This window comes from Salmo trutta, chromosome 2 (assembly GCF_901001165.1).
Source record: "Salmo trutta chromosome 2, fSalTru1.1, whole genome shotgun sequence".
NCBI lineage: Eukaryota > Metazoa > Chordata > Actinopteri > Salmoniformes > Salmonidae > Salmo > Salmo trutta.
This window is the reverse complement of record NC_042958.1, coordinates 18,042,542-18,058,937: the sequence shown is the minus strand read 5'-3', so window position 1 is coordinate 18,058,937 and position 16,396 is coordinate 18,042,542. Positions and strand designations below refer to the sequence as shown.

Sequence of the window (16,396 nt, the reverse complement as noted above, 5' to 3'; positions counted from 1 at the left end):
TTCAATAACTGTTGTAAATTTTATCAACGTTTATGATGAGTATTTTTGTAAATTGATGTGCTCATTCACCGGAGGTGTTGGTGGGAATACATTTTCTGAACATCACGCGCCAATGTAAAATGGGGTTTATGGATATAAATATGAACTTTATCAAGCAAAACATACATGTATTGTATAACATTGAGTCCTGGGGGTGTCATCTGATGAAGATCATAAAATGTTAGTGATTCATTTTAGCTGTATTTCTGGTTTTTGTGACGCCTCTCCTTGCTTGGAAAATGGCTGTGTGGTTTTTCTTGTTTAGGCACTGTCCTAACATAATCTAATGTTATGCTTTCGCCGTAAAGCTTTTTTGAAATCGGACACTGTGGTTGGATTAAGGAGCATCTTATCTTTAAAATGGTGTATAATACTTGTGTGTTTGAGAAATCTGAATTATGAGCTAGCGTCCCACATGTCCCAGAGAGGTTAAAGCAAGCATTCTATATACTATTAGTTTGTGAATCTTACTGTCTGCAAACTAGTGTCTACTAGTTTGTTTTTTCTTAGCAAGGTGTTGCTAAAATACTTAGTGTTAGCCTCTAATGATAATTGTTCGTAGCTAGCTTGAGTCAGAGCAAACGTAGCTAGCTAGCTAATATTGCCTGGTACGAGTGCTGGTGTAGGCCTAGATAAGTTTGTACAACGAGATTTTATCAGAGAGGAATAGGCAAAGCATGAATAATGTTGGCTAGCTAGATGAAGTAAGCTCTAACATCTAATTAGGTTCACCTGGAAACACTGACCAACACTTTGGTTCCTACCCTGTCAATTTCTCCCTGGTTTATCAATTCATTGTCATGTCAAAGAACATATTGAAGGTGCTGGCCACTATATTGCAACTACATATTTAGAAGAATCATTATATTTCCATGATTCCAACAGTTCACCAATTAACTAGGCCTATATTTTGTTGCCCATATCATACTGCGTGGCAGTGTGGAAATGATAATACAGTAAGCGTGCAGTAAATTTAGAAATTGATCAAAATGCTGAAAATTATTTTTGTTTGGAGTAGGATTGAACAGTATGAATGGAGAATGCCCCATTGAATTCACTTATTTGTGTTGCCACCCTAGTGTCATGAACTACTCAAAGCATATTTAGACATTTTATTTAAAAACATAAAATACCATCAACTACCGCCATACCATCAAAAAGTGATTAGATTTGTCTATAGCACCGAGCCATAAATCTATCCTGTTTGATTAGCCATCAGTCTGACAAACATACACTGAGTGAACAAAACATTAAGGACACCGTCCTAATATTGAGTTGCGCACCCACCCTTTTGCCCTCAGAACAGCCTCAATTCGTCAGGACATGGATTCTACAAGGTATCGAAAGCATTCCACACTGATCCTGGCCCATGTTGAGTCCAATGCTTCCCACAGTTGTGTCAAGATGGCTGGATGTCCTTTGGATGGTGGAACATTCTTGATACACATAGGAAATTGTTGAGTGTGAAAAACCTAGCAGCGTTGCAGTTCTTGACAAACTGGTGCGGCTGGTATCTACTACCATACCACATTCAAAGGCAATATTTTGTCTTGCCCATTCACCCTTTGAATGGCACACAAACAATCTAGTTAGGTCTCAATTGTCTCAAGGCTTAAACAGCCTCCCCATAATCTACACTGATTGAAGTGGATTTAACAAGTGACATCAATAAGGGATCATAGACTGACCAGGTGAAAGCTATGTCATGGAAAGAGCAGGTGTCCTTAATCTTTTGTACACTCTGTGTATATGCACACAAACGAACAAAAACAATCTGGCCAATAAGTGCTCTATAAAATAATTTTGATTGATCACAAGTGCTATATAGCTTTATGACGATACTGTATGTGTGTGTGTAATGTGATTTGATTGATTGGTTGGTTGAAAGTGCTGTATAGCATCATGATTTAGTTTATTAGAATTCTCATGAAATGTTTCTCATGCAGCTGCTAATCTTCCTGGGGTACCACATGATTATACTGTGTGTGTGTGTGTGTGTGTGTGTGTGTGTAAAATGGGAGGCGTGTTGTAACTGAATTTATTATGGAAACCCCTGAGGTGATTGTTAGAATAGTATGTGTATGGCTGAGGAAATAAAGTGAGGAAGGGAGAGAGTGTGTGTGTCAGTTATTATCCTGACCACAATTTAGGCTTGGGCGGTATTCCGTATATACCGGGGTATTTGGAAATAGGCACAGGAGGGTTTTTCAATACCGTTGAAACAATTTCTTTGAAGTTTTTCCAAAACATTTTAATATTTGTATCTATTTTTTAGGTAAATATCTGCAGTCAACTTGTGCAATGTGATAGGAGATGAAGCAGATCGCATTCTTCATTTCACCGGTCACATTATTTTACATTATGAAGCTCAAGTACACCAGAACAGTTGAGCCAGTCACGTGTTTGTTTGTAAACGCGGGAGCAGGTGAGTCCAGGTGTGTATTGACAGGGGTCGCGCTTTATATTGAAAGTCAGTGTTTTTTTTGTTGCTTCAATCAAGTGATCAGGGAGATGCAACTATAGTTTTCCTTCACAGGAAATACATTAGCGCAACACATTCAGCAGTAAATAGCTTCATTTTCATCAGATGACAGAAGTCCAACACTATTTGGCTGGGAGCCACACAATGAAAAAGCCAAGTATCTTTTTCAAAAACGATGCATGGCCACCATATTTTAATGTTTAGGCCTATCATAGAAAGAATGTAGTCAGCTACATTTCCTCATGTTTTGCTTAAAGTTGATCTTGCATTTTACCAGAGAAAAATAGGCTGGCTACACCTAGAAAAGTACAGTGGAAAAGTAGCTACATATCAGTCAGAGTGCTGTCTGCTGATAGAATGCCTGATGGTGATGATAGAATGCCATTTTTGAAATCTCATCCGAGTTTAGAAGTGCAACTAAAGAACAAAATTATTCTGATCCCGAGCAGAAATTACAATAAGAATTTTAGATGTGCGTTTACAAAACGCAGCAAGATATTTGTTATGCGTTTTATGTTTTTCCCTGCATGAAAAATGCAGAATTCTGCGTTAGCAATTTAAACTTAGGGGTTGTGTTACCTAAGTAAGCGGCTGAATTGATATCGTGTTAGCTTTCTGCTGTGTTTGAGAAATCAAAGCCCCTTAGATTAGTTATTTGTATAGCTGCTATTTTGATTTCCTTGCATTTTTTCTCCTCTCAGTTTTAAGGCCCGTCAGCTCCTCCCCCCTATTCTCCGAGCAGAGCAGGCAGGCCTGTTGCCCTAGCGACTTCAGGACTCCACACAGACACAGCTGTAGATAAGCAGCTAGAGAGCCAGTACCGTTCTTTCTTCAGAGAAGCATGCCACAAAACTGTTCATTTGCACAATGTCTCTCATTCACATCTGCTTGTAAATGTCAAAACTCACCAAAAATAACTCACCTCTGTCAAAGGGTGGCTACTTTGAAGAATCTCAAACACAAAATATATTTTGATTTGTTTAACACTTTTTTTGGTTACTATATGATTCCATATGTGTTATTTCATAGTTTTGATGTCTTCACTATTATTCTACAATGTATAAAATAGTAAAAATAAAGAAAAACCTTTGAATGAGCAGGTGTGTCCAAAATTTTGACTGGTACTGTACATTATTTTCACCTTTCCACAGAGGGGTCATATTAGTGTGTAGCCCAAACTGTTCGGACGCTACAGACAGAAGTTGGCAGATTGGCTGTGCCAAGTCCCAAGACGCTTGTGGGGGTCGTAGAGCAAAACAGATAACATCTTCGTGTTCGTGAGAGTCTCTTTCCATAGAGGGGTCATACTAGTTTGTAGGCCAAACCGTTCGTACGCTACAGATGATTGTATGAGAAGACCAATTTTCTGGATGTCTCATGGTCTGACAAACACAGCTCTAGCTCTGCCACCTTTCACCGCAGATGCGGAAGTGCGACATCGGCGGATGCGGTGCATTGAGACGCATCCAACACGGGAAAAAAAAACCAGATGCATCTTGCTTAAAAACAGATTTCTATGGGGATTTTTTTATTATGCTAATTTGATTTCCGCAGGGGAGCAGACATCGACTCTAGGGGGTTAAAGAAGAGGTTGTGCTCTTTAAATTAACTTGTAATAGTCATTTATTCATTGTTTTTGAGCTGTGTGTTTGAAAATGTGTGAGAAAATGTACTTTATCTTGAAAAGCAGCATTATAGAATTATATTGGGGTCTAAAGGGTTACGAAGGCGACACTCCATCTTAACTCCTCCTTAAAAGTTTACTGGATTGGTTGAACACTGCAGAAAACATCCTCCAACAGTTTTTTCCCCCCCATTCTCATTAAGGATCTAGTGGAGGATCTAGGTTCAGCTGTTTATTTTATGCCTGGCTACATAAATTAATCTATTGGCAATCAAAGCTGTATCTCGCAATGGAATGCTGTATCTGGCAATTTCTTGGCTTACAATGTCTCGCAACTTCAGTAAAGCAGGGCCCTTCAACATGCAACAAACTGAAGACAACACACACCCACGTTATTAGCGGGTGTGAATGCCAAGCCTCACGTCTTCTGACAGCATCCCTACGGTGTAGCATGGTGGTGGCAGCATCATGCTGTGGGAATGTTTTTCAGCGGCAGGGACAGGGAGACTAGTCAGGATGGAGGAAAAGATGAACGGAACAAATTAGCGAGATCCTTGATGAAAACCTGCTCCAGAGTGCTCAGGACCTCAGGCTGGGGCGAAGGTTCACCTTCCAACAGGACAACGACCCTAAGCACACAGCCAAGACAAAGCAGAAGTAGCTTCGAGACAAGTCTCAATGTCCATGAGTGGCCCAGCCAGAGCCCGGACTTGAACCCAATCAAACATCTCTGTAGAGACAAGAAAATAACTGTTCAGCAACACCCCCCCCCCTCCAACCTGACAGAGCTTGAGAGGATCTGCAGAGAATAAAATGGGAGAAACTCCTCAAATACAGGTGTGCCAAGCTTGTAGCATCATACCAAGAACACTCAATGCTGTAATCGCTTCCAAAGGTGCTTCAACAAAAAGTACTGAGTAAAGGGTCTGAATACTTGTCTCAGTCATCTAAATCTCTCAATGTCTTGACTCACAAATTCACGAAAGTAGCCTAAAGTTCACATTTTTCTCAGGTTTTATTTATAATTGCACAACTTCACCCAGGCCTTTGTAGCCTATCATCTAGTTAGGCTATAATGCGGAAAATAATATGTTTAGTGATAACTGAACCGTGATTTGAATTTTGTACATAAAAAAGTTTAAATGTGCACACCCCTAATAACAACCGTCCCCTAGCCTTAGCGCCATGCCTCTTCTTTCATTCTACCTCCTTAGCCCTCACCTATGACCCTGGCCATCCCTTCCACGCTGACTTCCCTGCTGTAAGTTACAGGCATCTGTCGGTTTTTAAACCCAAGGACAGTCAGAGACTCAATTACAACAAAGTGTTTTAAGTGCCCTCCGCAGTCCTGAAATATGGCCCTACCCTCACCATGCACGCACACATGCAAACACGGCAGAGTTTCCATTAGGAAAATGCAGCACCGGACATTTGACCAGCAGCATTTTCATTTAATGGAACCATATGCATTGGGTGCATGATTGGGGTATCCACCCACGGTGCTCAGAATGACAGAAATCACATTTATATTATGGTTCTTTGTCTTAACAGAACATGCAACTGCGTGCGTCCTTCTTACCAAATTCCAAAGCACATCTTTAGAAGAAGCCAAGAAGACGAGTAACAAACAGCAAAATCACTAGCCTATGTCAAGCTAAAATCCCCCATAGTAGAAAAGTTTAGGGTAAGCATACTCGTTAAGCCAACTTGCATCTGTGGATTGAAATAAAAAATGTTCTGTTATTTAATGTTTCAACTAATTCATCTGGATGTTATATTCATTATAAACCAATTCACATGTTTTATTATTAAGTGATTGACAATGTGTAAGTTCCCACTTGTGACCAGTCTCAAAGCTGAAAAAAAAAAAAACGTTGGCTTTGAGGCTACCCTCAGATAAACACTTAAAATATATATATATCTTTTTTGTACGTTTTCAGATAAGTGATCATACTTTATCTAAAATTGAGACTAATGTGCTGATATATGCACATGATAGCCTAGTTCATGAGCATTCATTACCTTTTCTTACTAATTGAATATATGGGTTTTTCATGCTAGCAGTTGTGCCTGCATGTCACAGCCTCACTGTAGCAACATAACTTGATGAACTACAAGGTAGACTTCAAGAATTCACAGCTTACATTTTTCAATGCATTTCGTCTTATTTTGCTGTTAAATGAACCTTGCATTGTTATACAGTGCATTCAGAAAATGTTTAGACCCCTTCCCATTTTCCACATTGTTACATTCCAACCTTATTCTAAAATTGATTAAATTATTTTTTTCATCAATGTACACACAATACCCCAAAATGACAAAGCGAAAACCAGTTTAGAAATGTTCGCAAATGTATTAAAAATGAAAAACAGAAATACCTTATTCACCTAAGTATTCAGACCAGAGATGTTTGAGGAGCAGGTGTCCACATTATTTTGGTAATGTAGTGTAGATTCCTTTTTTGTAAATTCGACATTCATCTCAGGTAGGCTTAAAGGGTACAGTAGCACAAAAAGCACTCCCTCTATACATAATGTAAATGACAATGAAGCATTATTATTCAGTATGCTCAATACTAACTTAGCACAATATTGTAGTTTATAAAGTATATTTATATCCCCAAACCATTGGTTTCTAATATTTTATGAGTAGACTTTTCTATTCCGTCTTTCTCACCATAAATCACTTTTGTTCCAATTAAGGCCAGTATGCTCCTATTAAGCCCGGTTGGCATTGAAACAAATGGGGATAGTGTGTTGATATGCCTAATATTCAATGAACATGAGCAAAAATATATATTTACAGATTTAAACTGATTAAAACACACAAAAACTAGTTGTGTGTTGTGCATCTAGCTATGGTGCATTTACCAAGATTAGAACCAATTAAAAAACATTTGTACCCTCTCCAAGACGTTTGGAGTGAACAAGTAGTCGTTGATGCAGAGAGAGAAGAAATAGATCAGGTTTGAGGGATATCAGGGACAGAAGACCTACAAAGTGGTGGATAAAATGCAAACAAATGGAGGGACAAGAAAATGACTATTGGGCGACTACTCTTGCACTTTTTGGGTGGGGGCTTATTGTTGTCTTTCATTCATCCAGGTGATTCTGTTTTTTGGTCCACCACCGGTATCTTTTTAATACATAGAGAGAGATTTAAAAAACTGTCTTCAGATAGGCAAGTAGATTAACAAGAAAAGCAGTACAGCAAATGTAAATGAAGTTTCAGATAATTCATTGAAAGTTGTGTGTGTGTGTGTTATGGTCATCGTTACATGGCTTCTTATCCAGAGGACCAGTGTGGATGCAGGGTTGAGTTCTAACTAGGGATGCACGATATATCGGTGAACATATCGGAATCGGCCGTTATTAGCTAGAAATGTCAACGTCGGTATTGGCCCGATGTCTAGTTTAACGCCGATGTGAAAAACCGATGTCAAAGCTGACGTGCATACTTATATAACTTAGGCAAATTATGTAATGATGCCACATAAAATTTTGCGCTACACGTACAACATAGCATTCCCATCCTAGCCCACAATGTCTGCTGTGTGGGTATTGGCGGGAACTGGAACATGCGGTCGTGCACGTCGATGAGAATGCAGACTATGGAAGAATTGGGACATTTTCAGCTTCCAGGAATTGTGTACAGATCCTTGCAACATGGGGTCATGCATTATCATGCTGAAACATGAGGATGAATGGACATCTCGGTACATTTAAATTGCCATCGATAAAATGCAACTGTGTTCGTTGTCCGTAGCTTATGCTTAGCCACACCATACCGTCACCATGGGGCACTCTTCACAACGTTGACATCAACAAACCGCTCACCCACACGACGCCATACAAGCGGTCTGCGGTTGTGAGGCCGGTTGGACATACTGCTAAATTCTCTAAAACCACCTTGGGAGGCGGCGGCTTATGGTAGAGAAATGAACATTAAATTATCAGGCAACAGCTCTGGTGGACATTCCTGCAGTCTGCATGCCAACTGCACACTCCCTCAAAACTTGACATCTGTGGCATCGTGCAGTTTTGTCACACAACACATTTGTGAGTGGCCTTTTATTGTCCCCAGTTTCTTGATATGCTACACCTGTCAGGTGGATGGATTATCTTGGCAAAGGGGAAATGCTCACTAACATGGATGTAATAAGATATAGAAGATTTTTGTGCATATGATACATTTCTGGGATCTTTTATTTCAGCTCATGAAACATGGGACCAACACTTTACACATTGCATTTATATTTTTGTTCAATGTAAAATGTTCAAGTTTCAAACAATTAAGTATACGTTTTCAAAATGGATACTGCCTCCAGCTCATTGCAAAGTGGTGTGTGACGCGCTGAAACTTGCCGACCTTTGCCCATATGCACTTGAATGGCGAATGGGAAGAGCACTTCAATTAGCCTACCAGTTGAGAAATAAAAATAGAAGCACTTATTAAATCGTGGCCATAAAACTGTTTTAACACAGGATTGCATTTAGAATGGTTAGGCAAGGATTGGGCTTATAAAAGCACGTTTCACTCCAGCAGCAACAAATGAGTGGATGTTTGAGAAGTTGTAGCAGCATCGTGCCGTCTGAACGATTTTTCGCTCATAGGCTCTGTATCTATATGCATGTGATAAACATAACTAACGAAAAATATACACGTGCCAATTTAATTCTACTAAATTATCCTACAGACCGATAAGCATGACTGGTCAAATGTATTTCCATCAATGAATAGGCTAAAAAGCATTATTTTGCAATGGGATTTTTTCTTCTTCTCCCGGTCAATTGTCCAGCGCCAGTTTCATTTATCAGATATATATATATATATATATATATATATATATATCTCTCTATATAAAAAAAAGATTATTGGCCAAAAGCCAGCTACTACCGGCTAACGGAAACCCTGACCCACACGGGTCACAGTTCAAACTAAGTAGCGTTCCACAACCATCAACAGCTCCCATAGACTAAAGTGGTTAACACTAACCTATCCAAAATAACCATTGTGTCAAATGTGATTGTACATTACATCTGTGTATGCCCTCCCCTCTACCCCTGGCTCCCACACAAAGGAACCAAAAATAACACATTGGGGACATCTGTGCCGGACCCTGAGCCGTGTAACCCTAAACCCTCCACTTAATGCTCCCCATCCCCTAATACCCCCACATACCAGGGATGGGGGGACAGGGGCACAACAAATGTTTCCCTACAAAGGCCAGAGTTCAAACAGTAGAGTTGTCTCTCTGCCTCACAAACACACGCTTGTACACTAATGCGGGTGCAACTTGGCAGAAGGCTGGAGATAAAGGAGGGAGATTTCCCTTCCAACCTGGTAAATCAGACAAGAACATCCAGTGCCAGTGGGCTGTCATCCCCTCCTAAGCCCAGGCATCTTAACCCCTCCCTGGAGTGAGAACTCACAGTGGCCCCAGGCCTGACCTGCTATTCCCAGAGGGGTTAGGCCTCAGCTTAGACAAGAGTGAGAGAAAGAGGAGATCCCACACACAAACAAAGAGGGGACTACAAAGGGAGCCGCAAAAAGGCCTTTATAAGTAAAGCATTCTGGGTCAGTGGTGGTGTTGTGTAATGTTTATTTATAAAACAGCCCTAAAATCAGATCATAAAAGGAAAGCATAAACGGGAAGATTCAATTGATGATAGCTGTCCTGTATCACCATACACAGACCTATGCGGTTTTAGACAAGTATAAATACACTAGAAAACACACTACAAAAAGACCCAGCTGCCCTTTTTGGCTTCCAATCACTAGAAACTAACTTGGAGCTACTTGGCTTTCAACTGTCAGAAGTCTAATCTGAGTCAAGGTCTTTCATTTTCAAAGTGACTTCTTAGAACTGCTTATTTTAGGTGTTCTATTCCAGAGTTTATACCGTTGAGTAGGGATTGAATTAACCATAGAATTAGAACTTCCCCTCATTTTATAGAAGGGGAGAATCCTGTGTACATCACTGATAACTTACTAAGTCGTAGTTCAGCTCTGAAGCAGAACTATGCAGGAGAGGATAGCCCTGGGCTAATGCTGGTCCTATCTATTCTACTGTCACAGAATGAGGTGTGAAATTAAACTGGGCTAAGACCAAACCCAAGGCTCAGGGCTACACAGATACAGATACGGCACACCTGTTAATGTTGGTATCAGTCACTCACTCTCACAGAGCTGAACCAAACACACAAGCACACGCCCTGACCTCTATTAGGGAACACAATGGCGCTGTAAGGGAATCCCAATAAACAGCTCCCTGAGGATCACTGGAACACCAGAGGTAGGTGTGGGTATTGTTAGAGCTCATTAAATTAATACAGGTGTGGTGTGTGTGGTGACCAGCTACAGGTAAACCCCTGACTAAAATCAGAACTTTATGTCACCCTTCAGCATCCCCTGCTGTCCCTAAGGCTAAGAGGAAAAAGTACACACTGTTGCTACCTCACAGTCCAACCACAGACGATGAAACGAGATGGACCAAATGTATTCAGAATCAGACATTACATTTGTCAATGCAAAAAATGAAAAGGGATTATCAATATCAACAGAAGAAAAAAAAATGTGGAAGAGTAGTGGTGTGTGAGAGGCTGGTCTTGGACTGCCCTCTAGTGGGATTTGCTCCAGCATTCATACTTGACCAGTCGTTCACATCTACAGTATACCCAGCAGGACGTAACTCACCTCTCTGCCCTTGTGTGTGACAAGTGCGGCCAGTGGCTTGGCGTAGAAGCGGCTGAAGCTAAAGCCCAGACAGCCGTACATACTGTTAGCTGTCAGCTTCAGAGCCTTCTGACGGATGTCATACTGCACAAAGAGACAGAGAGATTTAGAGAAAAGCAAATAAGTTCAAATAGTCCTGTGTTATTCAAGAAAAGCCACCACCTACGCATTTCAGCTTCAACCAAGTGTGGTCTGGGTTATGAGTAACAAATCAGAGGTTTCTGAAAATCACAACAACAGAGAGAAACCTGACAGCAGAAGTCGTTATGCATGTACCTGCAGGTAAAGGTCAGGGTTGATGTCTTGTGCTTTCATCAGCTGTTTCACTTGTTTACGTCGTTCCACCAGCTTGCGAATCTCTTTGGGCAGAATTCCCATCTCCAGGTCGGCGTCCGGAACCTCTGGAATCTCATCAGGGTCATGCTCCTTTTGGCACAGAAACAAGAAATGGTACTGTTCAAATAACACACACACAGTGAGTCTCTCTCCGACTAAGACACACATACACACCTCAGTCTTCTTGCGTGTGCTGTGGGCCTCTCTCTGTACGGTGGTAAAGCAGATGTTGAACTCTTGAATGATGGAGGGGTACAGACTGTTGAAGTCTAGCAGCAACACAAACTTATCATAGAAACCTACGGGGAGTGAATAGGAGTTACTACACACAGACCATTTCATCAAAATAAAATACATTTCGGTGCCACTCAGAATTCTTTGCTCCAGTGAATGTCACACTGTAGGGTGCATTCTGACTAGCAGGGTACTTCATAGAAACACACGTCTGTCATTTTGTTGGTGTAAATATTTTTTACATAGTAGAATTCATATTAAACAAAGTCTGCGTAACAAAACAGTAGTTACTACACACACACACCTTTTTCAATATGAAACCTAACGGAACTATCAGTTTTATGGAACACACAAACCTTTTTCTGACAGTATGCAGGAAGCGAGTACAGTAGCCTCAAACAAAGACCATTATATTTGGAGGGGGGGGGGGGGGTTATATTTCCGGGAATGATTAAAAACACTTCAAAACAATTCAATCCATGCTACAGTACTATTGATGAGGTGTGTAGACAACACTTAAGGTAAGGACAGGAGAACATCCCCACATATTACTTCTGTTACAGCATGGACATTTTGGGGCGAAATTCACACAGAATGTTACAAAAACATAATAGAAACGTGAGACACTTCATAATGCACATATGACCCACCCCACCCCGACTCACCCACTTTGGGGTCCAGTACCAGTCCACCTGCATATGCTGCTTTCTTTCTTCTACTCTTCCCTTTCCCAGAATCCCCCTCCTCCTCTCCCTCTGCCTGAGTGAGGGAACGTGAGAGCGCAAAATGGAGAAAGTGAGACGGAGAGCGAGAAAAAAGTAGAGAGAGAAACAGAGAAAAGGAGAGGTGAACGTAAGAGAGAAAGGAAGAAAGTTCATCTTGCAGTAGGTCCATACAGTGAGTGAGTGATGACAGACACATCTAAAATGTTATATTACATTGGTAGGCTTCCTGTTCCTTTCAGTGCCAAAACCTAAATAAGCCAGACCTCAAAATCCCTAAAAACATGTGTGTGTTTAGACTTTAGTTTAGTGCAGTTCTCTACCCTGGCTCTTGCTACGACACAAAGGAAACAAAATAATGTGTCTAGTATTGGCCTCATGCAAGTGTGTATACCAGTTCTTGTTGGGTCTTCTTGAAGGAGGGTTTGTCAGGTACGATGTAGTTCTTGTCATGGAAGGCATGGAGCAGTAGATACTCATTCCTTTCAGAACGACCCCCCATCAGAGTACGAGACTAGAGCGAGAAAACGAGACGAGAGAGAAAAAGAGAGGGCGGGTGCATGTGTTAAGAATTACTCAGCATTTCACTCAACGGTGCGTGTGTGTGTGTCTCTCTCACCAGTACGTTGCCTGCTATGTTGGTGATCTGCAGGGCGAGAGGCAGCACGTTGAGCTCACACATGATCTGGAGGATCAGCTTGGCATCCGTCCACGTCAACTCCAACAGGTACAACAGGTGGGGGGAGTCACTGATGGAGGGACAGACACACACCAGGACCTTTACAGCTGAACTTCAGATTTTTATTGTGGGACCAAGCACTCATATGTAGAGGCACGCACACACACACACACACACACACACACACACACACACACACCTGTAGAGGTTTTTGATGTTCTCAGCAGGTATAGTGGCTCGCTCAGTCTTCAGCACCTGAGCAGCCAGCTCAGTCAGGTGGTAGCTCTTACAGCGAATCAGCTCCTTGGCTGAGATCTCAACGTCACACACCAGACGGCCACAGGTGGCGCTCTTCTCTGCAAAGCCACTGCGACCCTACGCAGCACAGGCACCAGAGAGGAAGACCATTAACACCCACTGTAACCTCCACTATCCTTTGCTGTAAGGCCTAGATACAGACCAAAGCTACTGCAAAGGAGGGTGACATGTGCAAGCATAATGAAGGAGACGTTAGCTCAGTGGGCTAAGATGATATTGAGTTGCTCTGAGGACCCAGGTTCGAGTCACTGATACTCACCCCTAGTTTGGGCATGTTGGACCTCTTGAGGCGTCCGATCTTGGACCAGTGGGGGACCTTACACACAGTGATTCTCTGAAGGAGCACTTCCAGGTCAAAGCCAAATATATCATGACCCTACAGGAAATAGATGAGAAGAGGTCAGCTGGGGTGTAAACATAGACAGCAGAAATACACAGTGGATTCTGAAAGTATTCAGACCCCTTCCCTTCCACATTTTCTTAAGTTACAGCCTTATTCTAAAATGGATTAAATTATTTTGCACTTAATCTACACACAATACCCCATAATGACAAAGTGAAAATATATATATATTTTTTTTTGCAAATGTATAAAATAAAAATGCCTTATTTACATAAAAGTTTTGGGTCACTTAGACATTTCCTTGTTTTCCATGAAAACATACATGAAATGAGTTGCAAAATGAATAGGAAATATAGTCAAGACACCGACAAGGTTAGAAATAATTATTTTTAATTAAAATTGTGTCCTTCAAACTTGGCTTTCGTCAAAGAATCCTCCATTTGCAGCAATTAGAGTCTTGCAGACCTTTGGCATTCTAGTTGTCAATTTGTTGAGGTAATCTGAAGAGATTTCACTCCATGCTTCCTGAAGCACCTTCCACGAGTAGGATTGGCTTGATGGGCACTTACGTACCATACGGTCAAGCTACTCCCACAACAACTCAATAGGGTTGAGATCCAGTGACTGTGCTGGCCACTCAATTATAGCCAGAATACCAGCTGACTGCTTCTTACCTAAATAGTTATTGCATAGTTTGGAGCTGTACTTTGGGTCATTGTCCTGTTGAAGGAGGAAATTGGCTCAAATTAAGTGCCGTCCACAGGGTATGGCATGGCATTGCAAAGTGGAGTGATAGCCTTCCTTCTTTAAGATCCCTTTTACGTTGTACAAATCTCCCACCAAAGCACCCCCAGACCATCACATTGCCTCCACCATGCTTGACAGATGGCATCAAGCACTCCTTCAGCATCTTTAATTTTTTCTGCGTCTCACAAATGTTCTTCTTTGTGAACCGAACACCTCAAACTTATATTCATCTGTCCATAACACCCTTTTCCAATCCTCCTTTGTGCAGGGTCTGTGTTCTTTTGCCCATCTTAATCTTTTTATTGGCCAGTCTGAGATATGGCTTTTTCTTTGCAACTCTGCCTAGAAGGCCAGCATCCCAGAGTCGCCTCTTCACTGTTGACGTTGAGACTGGTGTTTTGTGGGTACTATTTAATGAAGCTGCCAGTTGAGGACTTGTGAGGCATCTGTTTCTCAAACTAGACACTAATGTACTTGTCCTCTTGCTCAGTTGTGCACCGGGGCCTCCCACTCCTCTTTCTATTCTGGTTAGAGCCAGTTTGCGCTGTTCTGTGAAGGGAGTAGCACACAGCATTGTACCAGATCTTCAGCTTCTTGGCAATTTCTCACATGGAATAGCCTTCATTTCTCAGAACAAGAATAGACTGACGAGTTTCAGAAGAAAGTGCTTTGTTTCTGGCCATTTTAAGCCTGTAATCAAACTCACAAATGCTGATGCTCCAGATACTCAACTAGTCTAAAGGCCAGTTTTATTGCTTCTTTTAAATCAGAACTACAGTTTTCAGCTATGCTAACATAATTGCAAAAGGGTTTTCTAATGATCAATTAGCCTTTTAAATTATAAACTTGGATTAGCTAACACAACGTGCCATTGGAACACAGGAGTGATGGTTGCTGATAATGGGCCTCTTTCTTGCCATATGGAGCTGCCCTGCCCCGTAAAAAAAATAAAAAAAATTGAGTTTGCTATTCACAAGAAGCATTGCCTGATGTAAACCATGCCTCGAACAAAAGAGATCTCAGAAGACCGAAGATTAAGAATTGTTGACTTGCATAAAGCTGGAAAGGGTTACAAAAGTATCCCTGTTCATCAGTCCACATTAAGACCAATTGTCTATAAAATGGAGAGAAGTTCAACACTGATGCTATTTTCCCTAGGAGTGGCCATCCTGCAAAGATGACTGCAAGAGTACAGAGCAGAATGCTCAATGAGGTTAAGAAGACCTGTTGGGGCTAAGGGGCAGTATTTTCACGGCCGGATAAAAAACGTACCCGATTTAAACTGGTTACTACCCTTGCCCAGAAACGAGAATATGCATATAATTAGTAGATTTGGATAGAAAACACTCTAAAGTTTCTAAAACTGTTTGAATGGTGTCTGAGTATAACAGAACTCATATGGCAGGCCAAAACCTGAGAAGATTCCATGCAGGAAGTGCCCTGTCTGACAATTGGTTGTCCTTCTGTTGCATCTCTATCGAAAATACAGTATCTGTGCTGTAATGTGACACTTTCTAAGGCTTCCATTGGCTCTCTAAAGCTGCCAGAAAGTGGAATGGGGTGTCTGCTGTCTCTGGGCAAAGTACAGCAGCAGAGTTTGTAAGTGGTCAGCCTGGGGACAGTGAGACTGAGATGCGCATTCACGAGACTTATCCATTTTTTTTCTTTCAGCCTTTGAATGAATACAACGTTGCCCGGTTGGAATATTATCGCTATTTTACGAAAGAAAAATTGCATAAAAATTGATTTTAAACAGCGTTTGCCATGCTTCTAAGTACGGTAATGGAATATTTCGAATTTTTTTGTCACGAAAAGCGCTCGCGCGTTACCCTTCGGATAGTGACCTGAACGCACTAACAAAAAACGGAGGTATTTGTATATAACTATGGATTATTTGGAACCAAAACAACATTTGTTGTTGAAGTAGAAGTCCTGGGAGTGCATTCTGATGAAGAACAGCAAAGGTAATCCAATTTTTCTAATAGTAATTCTGAGTTCAGTGAGCCCCAAACTTGGCGGGTGTCAAATTAGCTAGCCTGTGATGGCCGAGCTATGTACTCAGAATATTGCAAAATGTGCTTTCGCCGAAAAGCTATTTTAAAATCTGACATAGCGTTTGCATAAAGGAGTTCTGTAT

At 41.3% G+C, this 16,396-nt stretch overlaps 1 protein-coding gene across 1 annotated transcript in view; it reads right to left on the bottom strand.

Annotated features, from left to right (window-relative positions):
- The window catches only part of pola1 (polymerase (DNA directed), alpha 1), an 84,768-nt gene that overhangs the window by 45,793 nt on the left and 22,579 nt on the right, over nucleotides 1-16,396 (bottom strand). The window contains exons 19-26 of the mRNA XM_029697295.1: nucleotides 13,429-13,545; nucleotides 13,051-13,226; nucleotides 12,792-12,921; nucleotides 12,567-12,686; nucleotides 12,116-12,209; nucleotides 11,391-11,515; nucleotides 11,157-11,306; nucleotides 10,842-10,964 (exon numbers count right to left, since the gene is read on the bottom strand). Coding sequence (XP_029553155.1) covers nucleotides 10,842-10,964; nucleotides 11,157-11,306; nucleotides 11,391-11,515; nucleotides 12,116-12,209; nucleotides 12,567-12,686; nucleotides 12,792-12,921; nucleotides 13,051-13,226; nucleotides 13,429-13,545 — 1,035 coding nt within the window. The remainder of the gene's footprint in view (nucleotides 1-10,841; nucleotides 10,965-11,156; nucleotides 11,307-11,390; nucleotides 11,516-12,115; nucleotides 12,210-12,566; nucleotides 12,687-12,791; nucleotides 12,922-13,050; nucleotides 13,227-13,428; nucleotides 13,546-16,396) is intronic.